This window comes from Periplaneta americana, chromosome 5, assembly GCF_040183065.1.
Source record: "Periplaneta americana isolate PAMFEO1 chromosome 5, P.americana_PAMFEO1_priV1, whole genome shotgun sequence".
NCBI lineage: Eukaryota > Metazoa > Arthropoda > Insecta > Blattodea > Blattidae > Periplaneta > Periplaneta americana.
Genome location: NC_091121.1, coordinates 12,556,359 through 12,576,925, shown reverse-complemented (window position 1 = coordinate 12,576,925; position 20,567 = coordinate 12,556,359). Strand labels below are relative to the sequence as shown.

At 35.4% G+C, this 20,567-nt stretch overlaps 2 protein-coding genes across 2 annotated transcripts; both read left to right on the top strand.

Annotated features, from left to right (window-relative positions):
• Positions 1-484: 484 nt before the first annotated feature.
• On the top strand, positions 485-4,988 carry LOC138699477 (endo-1,4-beta-xylanase A-like). The gene is made up of 3 exons (XM_069825388.1): positions 485-543; positions 3,200-3,366; positions 4,633-4,988. Exons 2-3 carry the CDS (start codon positions 3,209-3,211, stop codon positions 4,868-4,870), a joined length of 396 nt encoding a protein of 131 aa, XP_069681489.1. The 5' UTR covers positions 485-543; positions 3,200-3,208; the 3' UTR covers positions 4,871-4,988.
• Positions 4,989-12,326: 7,338 nt separating this feature from the next.
• LOC138699474 (beta/gamma crystallin domain-containing protein 3-like) lies at positions 12,327-18,668 on the top strand. The gene is made up of 3 exons (XM_069825383.1): positions 12,327-12,480; positions 16,187-16,353; positions 18,320-18,668. The coding sequence occupies exons 2-3, from the start codon at positions 16,196-16,198 to the stop codon at positions 18,555-18,557; spliced, it is 396 nt and encodes a 131-aa protein (XP_069681484.1). The 5' UTR covers positions 12,327-12,480; positions 16,187-16,195; the 3' UTR covers positions 18,558-18,668.
• Positions 18,669-20,567: the final 1,899 nt, after the last annotated feature.

Here is a 20,567-nt window from a genome sequence, read left to right as displayed (position 1 = left end):
CATTTGCCTTATGGTTGGGGAAAACCTCGGAAAAAGTCAATCAGAAAGTCCACAATTACATATAGTAAAACAATACGAAATGTAGAAGCATATACTTAATACACAATTACAATTCAATATTCAATATACATGGCATACAAACAATCTTCTCCCACCATAAGAGCAACACACCCACATCGCTGACCAAAGCAATCGCCGGAAGTTAAAACCAGCCGGACCGCAGTAGTTCGAAGGACGTTGAAGATGACACCACACCGGTGTTGAAAAGGGTCAGTCTATCATAAGGTATATTATCGTTGTTTAACTCTTTTGTTTTAAGTTAAAGTTGTATGGTTCTAACATAGTTTAATACGAGTAATATTTTAATGTATGATTTCCTCAAACTTTCGTGGTCGAAATTAATAGTCATTTGAAGAGACTTGTAACCCACCGATAAGATAACTTACTCTCGCACCCAAGGCGTGTATATATATATATTACCTAAGGTTCTCTAATGCAATCAACATTTATCTGAAGATCCTCCGCTGGAAAAGTAGCTGACATGTAAGTGTTCATAATTTTTGCAGTCACTTGTTTCAATACTAACATGTGAACAACTGAAAATAGTTTGAAATTCTTACGTCCTAAAATTATTTATAAAGACATCACAATATTTCACTCTAGCGTTTATCTTCACTGCACACATGTCATGCCTGATCGATACGGAACATAAAATAATTGCTGAGTGATAATGTAGTGTGATCCAAAATTATCGATGTAGGGAGTTATAATAGGTTGATATTATTTAACAACTTGTTGCACATGTCTGATCTGTACCAAATGACCAACGCACAAACAGAAGTAGGCCTACCCCACCTGTAACTATGCACCCAACATCAATGTTTACAATAATATAAGCAGTTAACTTTAGTCGTTAGTGGACACATTTCCCAATCTATTTTTTCCACTACCAGACAGTACAAACCTGGTGGTTCCAGTAAACATAATATCCCGAAGAGAATAATACCAGATATCACTTCCCCTCCCAACTTATTCCTTTCCCAATCCATCATTGCTGATCAAAAAACTTTCAAATTTTGTTTTTTTTATCAAGTATTACTTTTCCAACCTATTCATAATTTCTTTAAAGGTTAAATTTAAATTATTCAATTTTTTTTATTTGGTTATTTAACAACGCTGTATCAACTACGAGGTTATTTAGTGTCAATGAAATTGGTGATAGCGCGATGGTATTTGGCGAAATGATCACGAGATTCATCTTAGATTACCTGACATTTGTCTTAGGTTAGGTAATTCACCCAAGTGGGCATCGACCCGCAACTTCGAATCGGCAAGCAAGAGCTTTAGCCGACTGAGCTACGCCGGTGGCTTATTCGTTTGTTAATGGTACTTTATTTATTTTACCCATACGTTACATGGATCTAAAATTTAATTATTCAATTTGCAATTGTATATTGCAGGTAACAGCACCATATTTAAAAACTAAAATTGTATGTATGTATGTGTGTAGGTATGTATGTATGTACACTGCAAATGGGTATATACCCGGTGGCAGTGGTAACTAATTACACTCAATTATGAGAATAATAAACACAACTAATAAAAACAGTAATAATAATAATAATAATAATAATAATAATAATAATAATAATAATAATAATAATAATAATAATAATAATAATAATAATAATAATAATTCCAATTGCACGTAAATACATTCAAATTTTATTATTTTTATAACTTTTTTTTTCAGGAGGTTTTAATATCAACATTTAAAAATCTACCTCACCCTGAAATATAAAATTTCAGCCATGACATTGGTAGTAAGTTCACACAAAATTTATAGTAATTCAATTAAAAATCGTTCGTTATCACGTAAACATACTACGGAGTCTCATAGTACTGAGGAAAGGTGTGTGGGGTTTTTTTACTTCAACCTCGTAGGAATAATTTTTTCACTCATATGACCCCAGTTGTGTAGACCAATTTACTGACAGCCTCCTATGACGCCCGAAAACTTTGGAATTTTGTCTATCCCTGGATATAGTGCATAGGCCTAATATTTAATGGCTTAATACAGAACATTCAATAATTGTTCGTTAGGCTTATATTTATTTGAATTTCAAATCACTTACTCATAAAGACGGGAAATAACTATGCTATACCAAACTACTCTTATGGCCGGTTTTTCCAAGTATTGTTAGAAAATTTAACGACTGTTAAACTCTAAACAGTTTGTTAATTAATAAAATTGTATGTTTTCAACACCAGTTTGGTTTAACAGATTGTTAACAGTTTGTTAATTTTAAATGTAGGATTTCGGGCAGTTAACTCGTTTAACAGTTAGTTAAATAAGGCCGATGTCTCCACAGCTGTTCGAACAGAAGTTGCGAAATTAATATTTTGTGTCTCTCTGTAGGGAATGTTTAGCATATGGCTGGTAATATAACATTTAAAAATACTTTGGACTGTTTAAATACATCAGTGTTATTTTATTTCTTTCGTATTTCGTATCCATAATAGCAATGAGGAAATAAAACCTTACTTTGTAATAATTATTATTCAGCACGTCACCTACAACATTCATTTGTCAACTGTTTGTTTATGGAGCGTGGCCTACTATAACAGGTTGTCATTTTATGCAAGTTTCGTGACTCACTCTATAATATAGAATTTAAAGATTAATTTTAGCCAATCAAAAATTGTCTTACATGTGTAGAATCATTACCAACTGCTGTTGAGTAGTTAAAATAGTGCTAACATACGTTATAGTTAAGTGTTGGTTATCTTAAGCAAAATTATGTTGAACAAATGGAAAATACATTAACAAAGCGTTAAAAATAAACAGACTGTTAATTTAACATTCGTTAAGCAAAATTAAACATTACTTGGACAAACTGGCCATTAAAATTATATTAGCACAACAGTAAACATTTCGAGTTGTTGCCGTCTTTAACTGGTTATTTCATTACAAATGATCAATTCCATATGGATTTAGTCCGATTATAGTGCGTATACGCAACGTTACGTTTAATTGCTGTATTGGATTAGAAAGAGTAATTTTCTGCCATTCTCATGGTATGTCTAACTCGAAAAGTCAACTTTTTTTAGTTTCTCTTTTGAGCTGGGCCGTCGATATGAAGATAATTCGGTTAGAACATTAAAAGTTATTCTACGTACGTTTCTATGGTGATTCCAGTGGTACAAAATGCCCTTCATAATCAAGAGTGTGTCTTCTGGAATGGTCCTGGACTTAAGAAACGCTGAAAGGAGGAGCGGAGCGGAGGTGGTCATGTGGCCCTACAACGGAGGAGACAACCAAATTTGGGAATACAAGAACGACAGGATCTACAGTAAGCTCAGCGGGTGAGTGCCCTTTATAACACCACGTTGTTTCACAATAGTAGGCCTATACATATGAGGGCAAAGTCTCACTTAATATTATTTTGTGTTACGTTGAACTCGAACTTTGATCAGCAATGCTAGGAGTCCAGATTAAAGAAATCCAACAAAAAAAAATATATACTATAATATATTACAAAATTTTTACCATACCTAGTTATAGATTACATTATCTTTACATAGCAAAACTGTGAAATATTCCTTTTGAGTATATCCATTCACTTACAGATTTCTACCCAAAGGCAGGTCTTTCCCAGCAAATCCAGCATTCTAACCTTTCCTTTCTTCTGCCTTCCTTTTAGTGTCCGCATTCGATCCTCATATTTTAATATTGTCTATTATCAGATATCTTTTTCTCTCCCGTCCATCATACATTCCAGTGCATCCTTCAGTAGGCAATTCCTTCTTAGCCAGAGGCCCAGTCAATTTCTCTTTCTCTTCTTCATCAGTTTGAGCACTATTATTTCTTCAAACGCTCTTTCCAACATAGCTTTATTTGTTATTCTCTGCCCATTCACACACTCCATTCTCCTCCATATCCACGTTTCAAATTCTTCTAATGCGTTCGTTTTACTTAGTAGCCTAATGCCCGTGATCCTGCCTCATACAATGCTACACTCCACACAAAGCTCCTCACTACTCTCTTCCTTAGTTATTTTTCCAGCGATCCTCAGAAGATGCTCTCTCTTCTATTAAAATCTCAGTTTACCATTGATATCCTCATTTGACTTCCTGACAGCAGCTCATATTACTGCTTATAGTACACCCCAAGTATTTGAAGCTGTCCACTTGTTTTACAGCCTCATTTCGAATTCACTTGTTTGCCTTCTATATTTTCTTCCGATAACCATGATCTTCGTCTTGTTTGCATTTATCTTCATCCCATACTGCTCAAAGCTGTCATTTAGCTCAGTATCATAACCCTTAATATTATCTCCTGTTCTGCTAACGCCATATCAACAAATCTTATGCACTTAATTCTTCTTCTTCCTACTATCACCCCTCCCATGGTATGAAAACAGTTCTTCACTAAATCCTCCAAGTAGATGTTGAACAAGGTAGGTGATAAAGGTCATCATTGTTGTATTATTATAATATATTATATTGCAAGCAATAAACTGATCAACCCGATACATAACTTAATCTACTTGGTAACAGAAGAAAAATAAAAATGAACGAATTCTCACAAGTGACTGTGAATCAATATTGAACTCTCTTTTCAATTCTCAGGTATGTGCTCGACGTCGCTGGGGGTAATCCTGGGGGCGCTATCATCACATATAAGGTCCACGGGGGCACAAATCAGAAATGGTACTTCGACGATGATTTTACCATCCGCAACGGCACGGGGCTCGTAATGGACATCGAAGGAGGCAACAACAACCAGGGCGTGCGGGTGGTAGGCTTCCACAAGCACGGAGGCCACAACCAGAAGTTCCGAATCGAGCCATTCAACAAGACGCATTAGAGATCTGACTGCGCACGCGCAAATAAAGACAACGTACTTGTAATTCCAAACAAACTACTCTATTATGTATTCCAATATTAATTCTCGAACTCTCTGAATAAAGTACATTTACTTGTAACTTTGTTACTTACTTACTGGCTTTTAAGGGACCCGGAGGTTCATTGCCGCCCTCACATAAGTCCCTATCTTGAGCAAGATTAATCCAGTTTCTACCATCATATCCCACCTCCCTCAAATCCATTTTAACATTATCTTCTCATCTACGTCTCGGCCTCCCCAAAAGTCTTTTTCCCCTCTGGCCTCCCAATAACTCTATAGGCATTTCTGGATTCGCCCATACGTGCTACATGCCCTGCCCATCTCAAACGTCTGGATTTAATGTTCCTAATTATGTCGGGTGAAGAATACAATGCGTGCATCTCTGCGTTGTGCAACTTTCTCCATTCTCCTGTAACTTCATCCCTCCTAGCCCCAAATATTTTCCTAAACCTTATTCTCAAACACCCTTAATCTCTGTTCCTCTCTCAAAGTGAGAGTCTAAGTTTCACAACCATACAGAACAACCGGTAATATAACTGTTTTATAAATTCTAACTTTCAGATTTTTTGACAGCAGACTAGATGACAAAAGCTTCTCAACCGAATAACAGGCATTTCCCAAATTTATTCCGCGTTTAATTTCCTCCCGAGTGTCATTTATATTTGTTACTCTTGCTCCAAGATATTTGAATTTTTCCACCTCTTCGAAGGATAAATCTCCAATTTTTATAGTTCCATTTCGTAGAATATTCTGGTCACGAGACATAATCATATACTTAGTCTTTTCGGGATTAACTTCCAACCCTATCACTTTACTTGCTTCAAGTAGAATTTCCGTGTTTTCCCTAATCGTTTGTGGATTTTCTCCTAACATATTCACGTCATCCGCATAGACAAGGAGCTGATGTAACCTATTCAATTCCAAACCCTCTCTGTTGTCTTGCACTTTCCTAATGGCATATTCTAGAGCGAAGTTAAAAAGTAAAAATGATAGTGCATCTCCCTGCTTTAGCCCGCGGTGAATTGTAGCTTTGTGTAATGATATATTTATGCATCGTCAGCTTCCATTCTCTTACCGAGGCTGACAATTATTTTTTGTTTTATCTCCTGCAGTCTGATATTAGAAGGAAGCTTCTGTTGGCATGATTATTCAGTGGTTTATTTTACGACTATTTATCAAAATCTATGATTATCTAGCGTCTGAATGAGATGAATGTGATAATGCCAGCGAAATGAGTCCACGCTCCAGCGCCGAAAGTTACCAGCATTTGCTCCTAATGGGTTGAGAAGAAAATACCGGGGATTCATTATTGAAAAGACTTTACAAACCACATACAGAATTTGTAATCTGTTGTGACATAAACATACATTATCAGAAAGCTTACGTAAAAGCAAACTAAAGTCAGATCTTGAAACTTATAATCTTAGTCACACAGTAAGTTTCCCAATCAGAATACAGGCAGGAAGTAGTACACCCATTAATAATATCTTTATAGATAAAAGTAGATTGAATTCCTATTCAACAGTACCTTTAATCAATGGGCTGTCTGATGATGCTGCACAAATTCTAAGTGTTTTCAATGTGAATGAAAAATTCTAGTGTTAAAAAAAATTATAAACGCTGAATCTCTACGTAATTTAAATGCATGTCTACAAAATGAATCAGGAAAATATATACTGTAATATACCGGTACTATTGATATTAACAGTAAATTTAATGAATTTTTTTACTACTTACTTACTGGCTTTTAAGGAACCCGGAGGTTCATTGCCGCCCTTACATAAGCCAGCCATTGGTCCTGAGCAAAATTAATCCATTCTCTATCATCATATCCCACCTCCCTCAAATCCATTTTAATATTATCTTCCCATCTACGTCTCGGCCTCCCTAAAGGTCTTTTTCCCTCAGGCCTCCCAACTAACATTCTATATGCATTTCTGGATTTGCCCATACGTGCTACATGCACTGTCCATCTCAAACGTCTGGATTTAATGTTCCTAATTATGTCAGGTGAAGAATAAAATGCGAGCAGTTCTGTGTTGTGTAACTTTCTCCATTCTCCTGTAACTTCATCCCTCTTAGCCCCAAATATTTTCCTAAACCTTATTCTCAAACACCCTTAATCTCTCTCAAAGTGAGAGTCCAAGTTTCACAACCATACAGAACAACCGGTAATATAACTGTTTTATAAATTCTAACTTTCAGAATTTTTCGACAGCAGACTGGATGATAAAAGTTTCTCAACCGAATAATAACAGGCATTTCCCATATTTATTATGTGTTTAATTTCCTCCCGAGTATCATTTATATTTGTTACCGTTGCTCCCAGATATTTGAACTTCTCCACCTCTTCAAAAGATAAATTTCCAATTTTTATATTTCCATTTCGTACAATATTCTGGTCACGAGACATAATCATATACACTTTGTCCTTTCGGGATTTACTTCCAAACCTACCTCTTTACTTCCTTCCAGTAAAATTCCCGTGTTTTCCCTGATCGTTTGTGGATTTTCTCCTAACATATTCACGTCATCCGCATAAACAAGCATTTACATTTACGAATTACTTCAATGAATATTTTCCAGTCAAGGTGGTGAAAAAATTTAAAAGTAAAACCATCTGGATAACTCAGGCTCCTGTTCTAGAGGTCGGCGACCAACCAGCGTTGGAGTAACGTTGACCGGCTTGCGAGGCAAGGGTCATTATTGTTTACGTTTTCTAGAGTATTCAATTGAAACGGGAGAGTAGAAATATTTTTAATCTTTCCAATTTAGTTTGGCATTAGGGTATTTTATAGTCTGCGTTCTGTGAACATTTAGGTAAAATTAGACTGTAGAGTTTATTTTAAAAATATCAAGATTTTATTTAAAGTGAAATGAGCAGTGTTCATTCTCCGCTCTTTAACACAGATTAAACACAAAAATTAAATGGTATATCTTCTATATTTTTCTTAAGAGTTTGAAAACAATGTACGTGGCAATAACTTTCCACTTCTCTGTTCCTAACAAGCCAGATCAAAAGGTTGTTCAGAGGAACAGAGACTTATGTGTATTTCCTGCTGATTACACAGCGTTGCACGATCTCGTAATTCATGTACATTTTTTTCTGGAAAAAAACTATTCAAACCACAACAAAACGGTATTTGACTTTTTTGTTGCTTTTTACTAGAGGAATTATCCACTAGAATTAATGACATTACCAGTCAGATTAATTTTATTTTTTCTTTCACCCTCCCTCTCTAGAGATCGAGATTATTTTAGGATTAGTTTTTACTGTGTTGAGTTGTTATCCATCTCTCGCCAGGGAAGACGGAATGGAATCGAGTGGTAAGTGTATTGGGGCGCTTGTGCCTGTGTGTTTTTTCTCATGTTAATATTTGTAGAAACCGATGTGTTTGTATTAAAGTGGCTTTCAACTGAGTACTGGTTATGTTATTTTTATATTATTATTACAAGACAACCCGACAGTTTTCAATCTGTATTTCTCCTACTCAATGCACAATCGATCCTTGGATGGGTGCGGGCAGTGCAGTGGTGCCGTAGCGGTAGCGATGTCCGGGGTTTTACCCGAGCGCGTAGCAACCTAGACCTCTTGTACGCATATGCGTGTGCGTATGTATGTATGTATGTATGTATGTATGTATGTATGTATGTATGTATGTATGTATGTATGTATGTATGTCAGCTTTTCTTCAATTAAAATACATATGTAATATACTTATAAATTTCTTAAAATGTAAAATAGTTTTTGCAGAAACACTGTAGTTTCGGAAGCAAACTAAAATATCTTAGTTCTTCAGATCTGGAACACTGCTGTTGGAGGTGTTTCTAATAATAATTTTGTATCAACAAAATCCGCGCTAAATAAGGGTTCAATAGGTCGGCCTACTAATCAATTAATACTGAACTATTATTAATAGTACATTATGCAACGAGCCTATAATGATAGTAATTAAGAAGCGAGTATGGATATTTATGAAACGAGCGCAAGCGAGTTTCATAATTTTCATACGAGCTTCTTAATTACCATTATAGGCGAGTTTCATACGACTTTTTATGCTCGACGATATTTCCAACTTGAAATTATTCATTTTATTTGTATCTAACTGACCTTGAGCAATACCTCGTAAATTGTGAGATGTGCGCAGACGCGAAAGTATTGATTTTTTCCGAGGAACAGATGTCCACATTGACCTTGACAGCCTATAAGAACCTACAGAGTAAACTAAATATTAACTTTGATATAACATTGAAATTAAATTAGACACTGAAAAACGAGATGACAAATTGAATTTATTTGAATATTATTTACAATTAACGCTAATTATTATAGTAACAGAACATAACCTTCTGCGACAGTATTGGATTTCCAGCCTCCGTGACTTTTCGCTAATTCTCTTTCGATTGCATATCCGAGAATAATCGATACTTGCGGTTTTATAACGTTACAAATTTGCTATTCCAAAATATAATAGAAATCTACACGGACAGCAAAATAAGTGTCAAAATAAATAACTGTATATCCGAAAGAAAATTAGTTAATAATGGAGTTCGACAAGGTTGTCCACTATCACCAACTTTATTTAATATTTACATAAATGAAATTATTTTAAAATGGAACCAAATCTATACATCAGGAATCAAAATAACCAGTGCTCTAACATTAAATACCTTACTCTATGCCGATGATCAAGTCATAATTTCCAATTCAGAGGATAATTTACAAAGAGGATTGTATACATTAAATGAAATATTAAAAGATTTTGGGATGGAAATTTCAGCACAAAAATCAAAAGTAATGGCATTTTTAGGACAAGACCCAGTGAGAAGTAAGATAATACACAATAACCAATGCCTCGAACAAGTGCAAAATTTCAATTATCTGGGTTTTGAAATATCTTATCAAAATGAAAAAGATGTGAACAAGAAAATTACCAAATTTACACAAATTCTAGGAATAATAAACAATACATTAAAAGCTAAATTAGTACAAAAATCTACAAGAATAAAAATATATAATACACTAGCATTACCCACCCTTCTATACGGAAGCGAGATTTGGACATTAAAGAAAAAAGACATGAACAGAATCAAAGCAACGGAAATGAAATTTTTCAGGAGAACAGCAGGATATACTCTTTTAGACCGAAAAAGGAATGAAGAAATTTTAGAACAATTAGAAGTAGAGTCAGTAGAAGAAAAAATCACCAGATACAAATTCAATTGGCTAGATCATGTAAGAAGAATGGAAAATTCAAGAATCCCAAAAATTATGATGCAATATAAACCTAGAGGACATCGTCGACCAGGAAGTCCGTTAAGAAGACTGCTAGATGGGGCCGAAACAGGTCTACAGAGGCCTAATTCGTGAAGGATGATGATGATGATGATGACAAAGCTGACTTGTCATTGGCTGAGGTTTTATAACGGTACAAAGCTGACTCGTCATTGGCTGGGTACACCCTTTCAAATTTGAATAACTTTTAACTTTAGTATATTTGGAAAATGACTCCTTTTCAATATTACACTTACTTATCATACTGGTCCCTATTTTGAAATTCTACAGTCTCTCTATCAACTGCAATAGAATGTACTGTATGCAAATGATTACATAATTCTTCTGTTGAACCACATAAAGGGCACTTTTTACTTTCATGAAGAGCTGAGTTAGAGAGCAATCCATGAATTTTCCGCTCATGAAATGTAGCATGATATTTTTGAATAAACATTTTGTCACAATAAGAACATTTAAACTTGTATTTACTCAAGTCAGTTTGTCCCAGTTTAGGAGCAATTTCGTCTACTGTCCCAGGATGAGATCTATTTACATGCTTCCTAAGGTTATTATAATAATCATACTCCCTGCCGCGCAGCTTGCAAACAAATTTTTTCCCCATTATTTAACTGTTAACAGCTCATTTTAACACGAATAAAATAACTTTTAACTTGAACAAAAACACAGTCACTATTTTCGGCTTTAGTGTTGCCGCCATCTAGCGCCAAAAGATTCTATTAATACGAAAACTGTAACACCACTGCTACCTGGTGAGTGAAATTCTAACTACTTACTCAAGTGGAAGCTTTTGATAGTTGGGCTCTAGACGCAAGTGAATTACTTTAGCGACTGTACTACCATCTCGTGTTCGTTTACGGCGGACGGGTGGCGATCCTGGCTGTTGTTTTCTTCAAAATGCTACGGATTTTAACATAGGGATGAGCAATATGTTACGTAAGTGATCTGGGATGTAACTCATCAAAATTATCTTATATATATATATATATATATATATATATATATATATATATATATATATATAATTTGAACTGGTAATGGAAATTACGGGAAAACGGCTGAACGGATTTTAATAAATGACCCCTCATTTTGAAGCTTGGAATTCAAAGTTTTTCGGAAAAATAGTAGTTTTCAGTGAAATGTCAATTTTTCAACATAATTTTCCTATTATCCAAAATCCATCTGTCGTCAGTTTTGAGAACTAGTTAATTACATTCACGGCCGACTTGATGCTACCTTAAAAAGAGGCGAAGCGAGCATCAAGTCGGCCGTTTTGCATTTGAGAATAAAACAAAACACAAACTACAGTAAACAATATTATACGAAGGTCATGATCTGCAAGAATACTGACATATTTAGAGCTCAAATTAAATTGGTTATTAAAAACTTAACTTATTAAAATAATTTACAGGTTAGATTCTGTGGTGTGTAATTTTCTGGGTACAGCTGTGTATTGGATATTAAAAACTACAAAACTTGAGGTGTTTTGATGACATTATTACTATTAGAAATGAAATATTATTGTACTCGTAGTTAATGCCATGATGTCACTATTTTTCATTAATTATACATATTAATGCTATATTGATGATATGAAAGTGAAACGTTTTGGGGTTATATAAGTAGATGTAGAGAATAACTTAAATTAGATTTTGATTTCTATATTTTACTGAGTGGCGGCTATATAGTATATGTAGTATATGTTACTGAAAGCTATAAAACTTACGTAAGATAATGATATTATTAAAAATCAAATATTTTTATAGTTATTAATCAAGTGGGGTTGGGTCTTTTTCATATATTTAATGGCGGTGTGGTGTAGATATTTATATGCGTGGTTCTCTTCAATATTGGCTCGAGAGAGAGTATCTTTCATTATTATGGAAGCAAATAACTTTCAGAATATCCGGTATTCTTCACTGAAAATAAATCTGAAAAATGTTTATTTGAACGTCTAATGAACTTAGTTTGCAGCATTTGCTGCACAAGCCACTAGTGTTATAATATATAGATAACAGTATAACACGTGATGCGGTATTTCTCTCGCAGTTTTACATACGTCATGTCACTGAAATGTGTGTCGCTAATAATTGCGTTTAGTGCTTGATTTCCTAAAACCATTGCGATCGAAATTACTCATCGCTTATGAAGACTTGTGACCGGTTGATAAGATAACGTGCTCTCACACGTATCATTTACTGTAGGCTATATATTATGTATGGTGCCCGGTGGAGTCCACATTTGTATGAAGATCTGTCGCTGGAACAGTTGCTAACAGGTAAGAGTTATAATTTGCAGTCACTTCTTTCAGTAAAAAGAAATATTAATACATTTTGTGATTTAAAACATAATCATGAAAAACAGTATAGAATACATATCTATCTCATGTAAATAATTAAATCAATTTTTTTTATTAATACCGGCCAGAGGCCGTTTACCGAAGTTATCTTTGTTTTCCTGTTTTCTTTTACTTAAACTTTAAACTAATACAAACACAACACCCATGCCCGAGGCGGGACTCGAACCCACAACCCTTCGGAGTAAGCGGTAGAGACAGTCCATGCCTCTAAAGCTTGCACCACCCAGGTCTGGAGTTGAACTCTGGTTCGAACTTGGGTCCCCATACATCAAAGTCATTCATGTTACCACAACGCTACAGAGAGTCAACTAGTTCGCCTCCTCTAAAACAATATAATCAAAAACAACACAAAAGAAATATAACAGTATTTGACACAATTTTGTTTAAATCGTGAAGAAAGATATACGTTCCACAGCAAAATTCATGTTTCAATCAGTTTATTCAAAATATCAATTATTTTAACGATACTTCTTTCTTTCGGATGGAAGATACGATACTTAATTCATTCGTTCTGTTCTGCCCAAGGGCAGGTCTTTCACTGCAAATCCAGCATTCTCCAACTTTTCCTCCGTTCTCTTAGCTCCACATACGATCCATATATCTTAATGTTGTCTATCATCTGATATATTCTTCTGCCCCAAACTTTTCTTCCGTTCACCATTCCTTCAAGAGGCAGTTTCTTCTTATCCAGTGACACAGGTAATTTATTTTTCTCCTCCTGATCATTTTCAGCATTAGGCTATTCTCTGTTCATCCATTCTTCCTAGCACAGCTTCATTTCTAATTTTGTACTATACACACCTTTATTTCGTGAAGAAAAGGGAATGCATTCCTTTGCAAAGTTTATATTTTATTCATTTCTTTCAGTAGCAGAAATTTGACGTCTATTCCCATTTAGGATCAGAGAATTAGACAGCTCGATATTCTGGACAAGTCCAATTTTTCAGAACATAGCTAGGATCGTGCACTATGCCTCCACGAACTGTCAATGTTCAGGGTGATTCAAGCAGAACACTTAAGTCCGTCCGTATTTGAATCATGTTATAACAGTTGCTAGTCTTACGAATAACAGTCGTCAGACTTTGGAACAAGCTTATCTGATCTCTCCCAATCGTATCTGGACCTGCTTTTGCTCGTGGCGTAAGATGGATGGCGATTTCTGCAGACACGTCTGTATGTATTACGTCGTTAAAAACATCCACTTACATGCCACTGATAAAAGACCGAATCTAGCGAGATACACTGAGTAAATACATTGCACAAACTCTTATCTTAAGTGCTAATTTTTTGCTTCGTGATTACTAACCTCAGTCACTCTACCAAGCCATCATTTTTACCAGAAGAAAGCCAAAAATACCAGATCACCTCAATCTCTTCTCCGAAGATATCTACTATAAACAATCTGTAAAATACCTCGGCGTCACACTTGATAAACACTTGATATAGTTCTTACCACAGAAGCCAGAAGGAAGTAAGACGACATCTAGTACATACTGTCACGAAGCTTGAGTTTTTAGGGTACTAGGAACAATAGACTGTGCAGGTACTATTTCGCATTGTCTGTAATGAAGCGATAGTAGCGATCCTAGTGGTTAGCAACTATCGATGTATATAGTTCTTACCATAGAAGCCAGAAAGAAGTAAGACGACATCACGGTCTACTATATACAGTCGCGAAGCTTGAGGTGATTTTTTGCAAATCTCGTGATAAAGCGCTCCAAGCGGTTAGCAACTAGAAACAATAGACTCCACGGTCGACTTTGGACTGTGTCGTATTTCCATCGAGTGCTAGCTCGTTGCGTATTTCACATTGATGCTTGTGAAATGTTCGTTATTGGTTATAATTAAAATGTTAATGGCTAAAATACAATAATTGGAATAATTATATTTTACTAGAGACGTAGAAAAATTAAGTTTGTTTTAATGAAATTTATTGATCACGTTTTATTTTCAATTCTGGTGGGATTATTATTGCTTAGGCCTACTTTTTTTTCAAAGGATATGTTTTTAATTATAGCTGTTAATTTTGTTGTTATTTTCATTTGTTACTTTACTAGAGACGTAGAAAAAGTCTGTTACAATAAAATTTATTGATCACGTTTTATTTCCAATTCTGGTGTGATTATTATTGCTTAACCTCATCCCACTTTGTTAACAACGTAAGCCTACACTACAAGTACCGGTAAACGTAAGTTACTCCATTAATTCATACTTCCATTATTATTGCTGTAAAGGGAAATTCAAATTAATATTTATTGGTTTCACAGTTAATTATCGCCATAATCTTGAATGAGTGAAGCGATTATAGTAAATTTCAGTTCGTTTTGCACAAACAAAAATAATATTAACCTATTTATTGCAGGTATCTTCGAGTTTATGGTGGAATTTAATATACTTCATTAAAATAATAAATTAACTTTATGCATTTAATATTTCAATAATGGAAGGAAGGTGTTAATTTTTCCAAAAGAACACGACAAGGAAAGTGTAACATATTTTGTCGTCTGCTAGGAGAGAAATCTGCGATGATGAGGCGATAGTAGCGATCTTAGTGGTGGGCAACTACCCATGTTTGCATTTTTACTACATATTGAGCTTCGCGACTGAATATAGTAGACTGTGACGACATCTAGTATATATAGTCACGAAGCTTGAGTTTTTAGGGTACTAGGAACAATAGACTGTGCAGGTACTATTTCGCATTGTCTGTAATGAAGCGATAGTAGCGATCCTAGTGGTTAGCAACTATCTATGGATGCATATTTACTACGTATTGAGCTTCGTGACTGTATATACTAGACTGTGGTAAGACCAAAATCTCCATTTTTGAGACATGGTGAATTTTGCACGATTCACTTCCTTTGAATATCGAAAAAATATACGTAACTATCCATTCCTGCAATTCGGGAGTACCAACATCAAAACAAACATAAATCCCTAGACTTGTGGAACGAAAAAGTGGGAAAAACTTCAGGTATGGATTCCTCATATGTGTAGAAGAAAAAATAATTATTCAACATGGGTCCTGAAATTCTTGCTTTCTGAGTAGGATTTGCAAGTATGATCTTAATGCACTCCACTGTTTTTGTTTGCTGGAATTATGATGCATTCTCTTTACAATCCCTTAGATGAACTATTCAAAATGTTCACCTCTTGCCTGAATAAAGGCAGCAGCTCGTAGTCTCATCGAAATCCGATTATGCTTGGCCTCCACGCTCACCAGATTTCAACCCATTGCACTTCTTTCTGTGGGGGAACTTAAAGTCATTGGTGTATTCGACTCCTGTGGATAATGATGGACCTCACCATCAGCGTATTCTGCAAGGTTGTCAAACAATAAGAACTACGCCAGAAATTTGGGAGCATGTTCGGATGTATACTGTAACTACAATAAACTTCGCAACAATTTTCTATTATTAACTTCGGTCGAGCACTTTGTCGTGTGTCTTGTTCCAGTATGGTCATAATATGCAGACGCTATTTCGGTCTTAGTATAAGCAACAAAGAGTAACTGTTGTTGTGCCCAGTACTGAGTGTTTGGAGCTGTCTTCCTTCCGATCCTTGAAGTAATACAATTTGCTTTGCATTGCAACTCATTCCACGTATGTTTCTCTCGTGATTCCAGTGGTACAAGATGCCCTTCATAATCAAGAGTGTGTCTACTGGTATGGTCCTGGACGTCAGGAACAACGAAAGGAGGAGCGGAGCGGAGGTTGTCATGTGGCCCTACAACGGAGGAGACAACCAAGTTTGGGAATACAAGAACAACATGATCTACAGTAAACTCAGCGGGTAAGCAACTCTTTCTTACACCGCGTCGCCTTACAATACAGACTGCAAAAATCTTAGAGTTTATTTTATTTTTATTTTATTGGGTTATTTTACGACGCTGTATCAATATCTAGGTTATTTAGCGTCTGAATAAAATGAAGGTGATAATGCCGGTGAAATGTGTCCGGGGTCCAGCACCGAAAGTTACCCAGCATTTGCTCGTATTGGGTTGAGGGAAGTCTTAGAGTGTACTACAACTATTTTAAGCATTCAACAATTTTATTATCTCCGGCTATCTCTCACTGTGGAGTTTACTGGAATTATCCACGTATTTTTTTCTCTCATTTCTGTATATTTTGTGGAACAGATTTCAAGCGATCCTATGTGTGTATTTTGTTTCGTATATGACAACTCAAAATAATCGAACTATTCTAATTTCTACAGCAACATCCCGATTCATCGGTAGCTCACCCAGATATCTACAGCGAATCTGACTTTACTGCCTTAATCTGACTTCGCAGACTCCAAATTCCCAACCTCAAAATGTTCATTACTTGTTTAATTTCGCACGCTTTTACTGAATCACCCTGTATGTGCGATGAATGTCAAATTCAGACAAATAGCCTGGATGGTAATCGTGGGTATGATGCTGGCAGGTGGGCCATCCTGTGTCATTTCTGACAGAGCCAGGTCTTACATATTTAAAGACGAGAATCTGACAAACCTAATTATTTGGAATCCCAAGTCCTTTCTATATCAGCGTCAGAAACCCGTACTACATTACCTCCAATGCTTTACTTCAACCTGTTGCAGATGGAAATGCAAAATGCTTGTGAATGATAGATGAAAACGCAAGTTAACGAATAGCAAGGAAGCTATCTCACGAATTAATATGCTAACTGTAACAATATACGAAATACTGTGCAAATGGTCAGAGCTAAATTCTGTCGACAGAACAGCCTGAAGGACCTATCTTGCTGATGATGATGATGTTTATATTGCGTTAATGTAAGTTCGTAGCGTTTTTTCGCTGCAACAAAAGTTTTTGACATAAATTAATCAGTAATACATTCTCCTACATTATCTATGACTCTCTGTCAACCCTGGGGTAGTTTTTCGATTATGGTTCTGAAGAAATCTACTGGTTTGAAGTTAAAGAAGTCACCAAGTAAAGTTTGTAAAGGATCTTCGTTATTAAAGGAGTCCTCTTGAAGATTGTTACATAGAAAAGATGGAAATCTGAGTGCGCAAGATCGGGAGAATACGGTGGATGTGGAAACATCTACCAATCAACCTCCAGGATAGATGCTTTCGTCATGTTAGCGAAATGCGGGCGTGCATTATCGTGTTGCAGCAGCACTTGATACAGTTTTCCCTGTTGTTTTTCTTCAACTGCGGCCAGAAGGCGTCTGAGTTGTTGGCAATAAATGTCAGGAGTTGTGGTTACATTTCTGGGAAGAAATTCGTAGTACATAGCGTCTTCTTCATCTCACCACACGCATAATACCTTCAGTGGATGGACACTAACTTTTGCCCAGGGTATTGAATGTTGAAGCGACAGAACCTGTTTCTTGCAATCGTTTCTCCGATGGCATTCTTACCGTCCATGGCACAAATATTTCGATCCGTCTCTGCTGTTTATGCTCTTATATTGAACTCAAACGAAACAATTTGTTGGAAATGTTCGTTTTTCTTCACTTGACACTCCATCTTCTTTATCTCACAAATAACACAAGTTTTATTCAAATCCGCAAAATTCAAGGAGTATTTAAAAGTACAACTCCAAATAACAAATGACAAATAATCTCCTAGCAACGCAGTACTGTGATCACGAACAAAAACGCCACGAACTAATAAAATAGTACTCTGTAAGCAAGAAATCGATGAAGAATATATACATAATAACGCAGTTTAAGTAAATTACCGGTAAAATAAAGATTAATTGCTAGTTACTGCCATTAAATAACGAACTCCGTTTATTCCTCAGATTCGTGCTCGATGTCGCCGGAGGTAATCCAGGGGGCGCTGTCCTCACTTACAAGCAACATGGGCGCAGCAATCAGAAGTGGTTCTTTGAGGACGACTTCACCATCCGCAACGGCACGGGGCTCGTAATGGACATCGAAGGAGGCAACTGCTACCAGGGCGTGCGGGTGATAGGCTACGGCAAGCACGGAGGCCACAACCAGAAGTTCCGAATCGAACCTTATAACAGGAAGTGGTAGAGATCTGACTGCGCATTCGCAAATAAAGACAAGGTTCTTAAAAATCAACAACACTACTCTGTTATATATGTGAATATTACTTTTCTTTTAATAAAGTACCATTATTTGTAACTTTGTGTAACGAGTTATTTACGTCACATGGGCAGAAAGTGGCTTCACGTATGGGTTGAGATCAAGCTCGGTAAGAATTTCGAAACTAGCACGTGAAACACTTTCGCCTTTGTGACATATTATATGGGTCATTTCATAGAAAATTTTAAGAAAGTGCCAGCGATGTCATGATTTTTTTTGGGCTTTTAATATAATATTATTATGAAAATAAATTACTGCCAAATATGACCGCCATATCATTAATACTTTAGTCATACGGATGACTGAGCAATGGGTGGCAGTTACACGTTATCCATCATTTAAAATATTCTAGACACCCTATATGAAGTGTCATCGAAACTAAACAGAAGCCATTGTAAACCTGAATAACCATATTTTAGTACCTTAAAGATTAATCCGAATAAAGCACCTCATTGAAAAAAATAAATAGTTTTATATTCGAATGCACCAAATTAAATTCATGCGAATTTCATTGTATTAAAGAAAAACTCATTCCTAATTCATCTCCCAAGTTTTATGACTTTATCTAAAAAAACCTGTGAATAATTAAATTAATAATTATTAATTTTTGTTCCGACTGTTGAAAATCTCTTGCTATGTGTGGCGGTCGCAGCGTTCGCGAGACTTCGTAACGATGAGTAATGTCAAACGTCCGTCTCCCTGACCTTGATCGCGCAACATTCTGTATGGGAGAGCCTACCTGCTGAGCTCATTTGTTCCGGTGAGTCATTTTTATTAAAAACTGACATAATATTTAAGTCAACATTCTGAAATTTTCACAGTGGAATCAATAGAATTAAACACATGTTTTTTTCGTCTGTAAAAATGAATTGCATTTTGTGTTCTATATTTTTTTAAATTATTTTACGGTGGGTAACTATTTAAAAAATTATATATTTTTTTTTTTTCATTTTAAGGGCATTTATAAAGAAGGCTCTCCTTTTTCGCAATGCATTGAAATCACTTTTCCAGCTTCCTTTAAATAATAAGAAAACTTCAATGAATGAAACCGTGTTCTTTGTTAAACCAATATTTTAAATTCTGATTGCTGCCAAACTATGAAAGATATAAATATAGTATTCCTTGAAATTCATATTTAGAACATACAAAATAACCTACTACAATATTTTTATCTTTTGAGACATCATGGTTCAAAAACATATTTTTTTGCATGGAATGACCCATATTTTATACATACATACATACATACATACATACATACATACATACATACATACATACATACATACATACTGTTCTGCGTAAGAGCAGGTCTTTCATTACAAATCCAGCATTCTCCAATTTTTCCTATTTTCTGCGTTCCTCTTAGTCTCCGCATATAATCAATATTTCATATTATGTTGAAATTCCTTATTTCCATTTAAATAATGTTAAGATGACACACTCAATTCATACCCGCCATTCAAATAGCCTGTTTCATTCATGAAAGAATCGATACCATTCAACAATCAGTCGATAGATTAAATAATCATGGAGGGACATTAAGATGTAGAAATTGATGTTTCACGAACTATTATAGATGAATCAGTGGAACCAATTGGGAAATTGATTCTTACGAATCATAATTTAGGTAAAGAAAGGAATTTGAACAACTTTCTTCTTGGAAAACTACGAACAACGTCAAACAATTGAACGAATATGTTATGTTAACCTATGTGTTGGATTTCGTTAAGTGGTGAAACTTAATGTAATTTATATTTGCAGTTATGTATTGTAATTATTACAAGCGGTATTTACACTACCTAATTAATTAGTGAGACGTTAATGTACACTAACATTCAAAGATATCTGACCTACGATTTTATGATCTTGTAAGCGAACTTACCAACCACGGGATAAAACAGAACCAAAGACATAACAAATTGACAGACTTTGAAA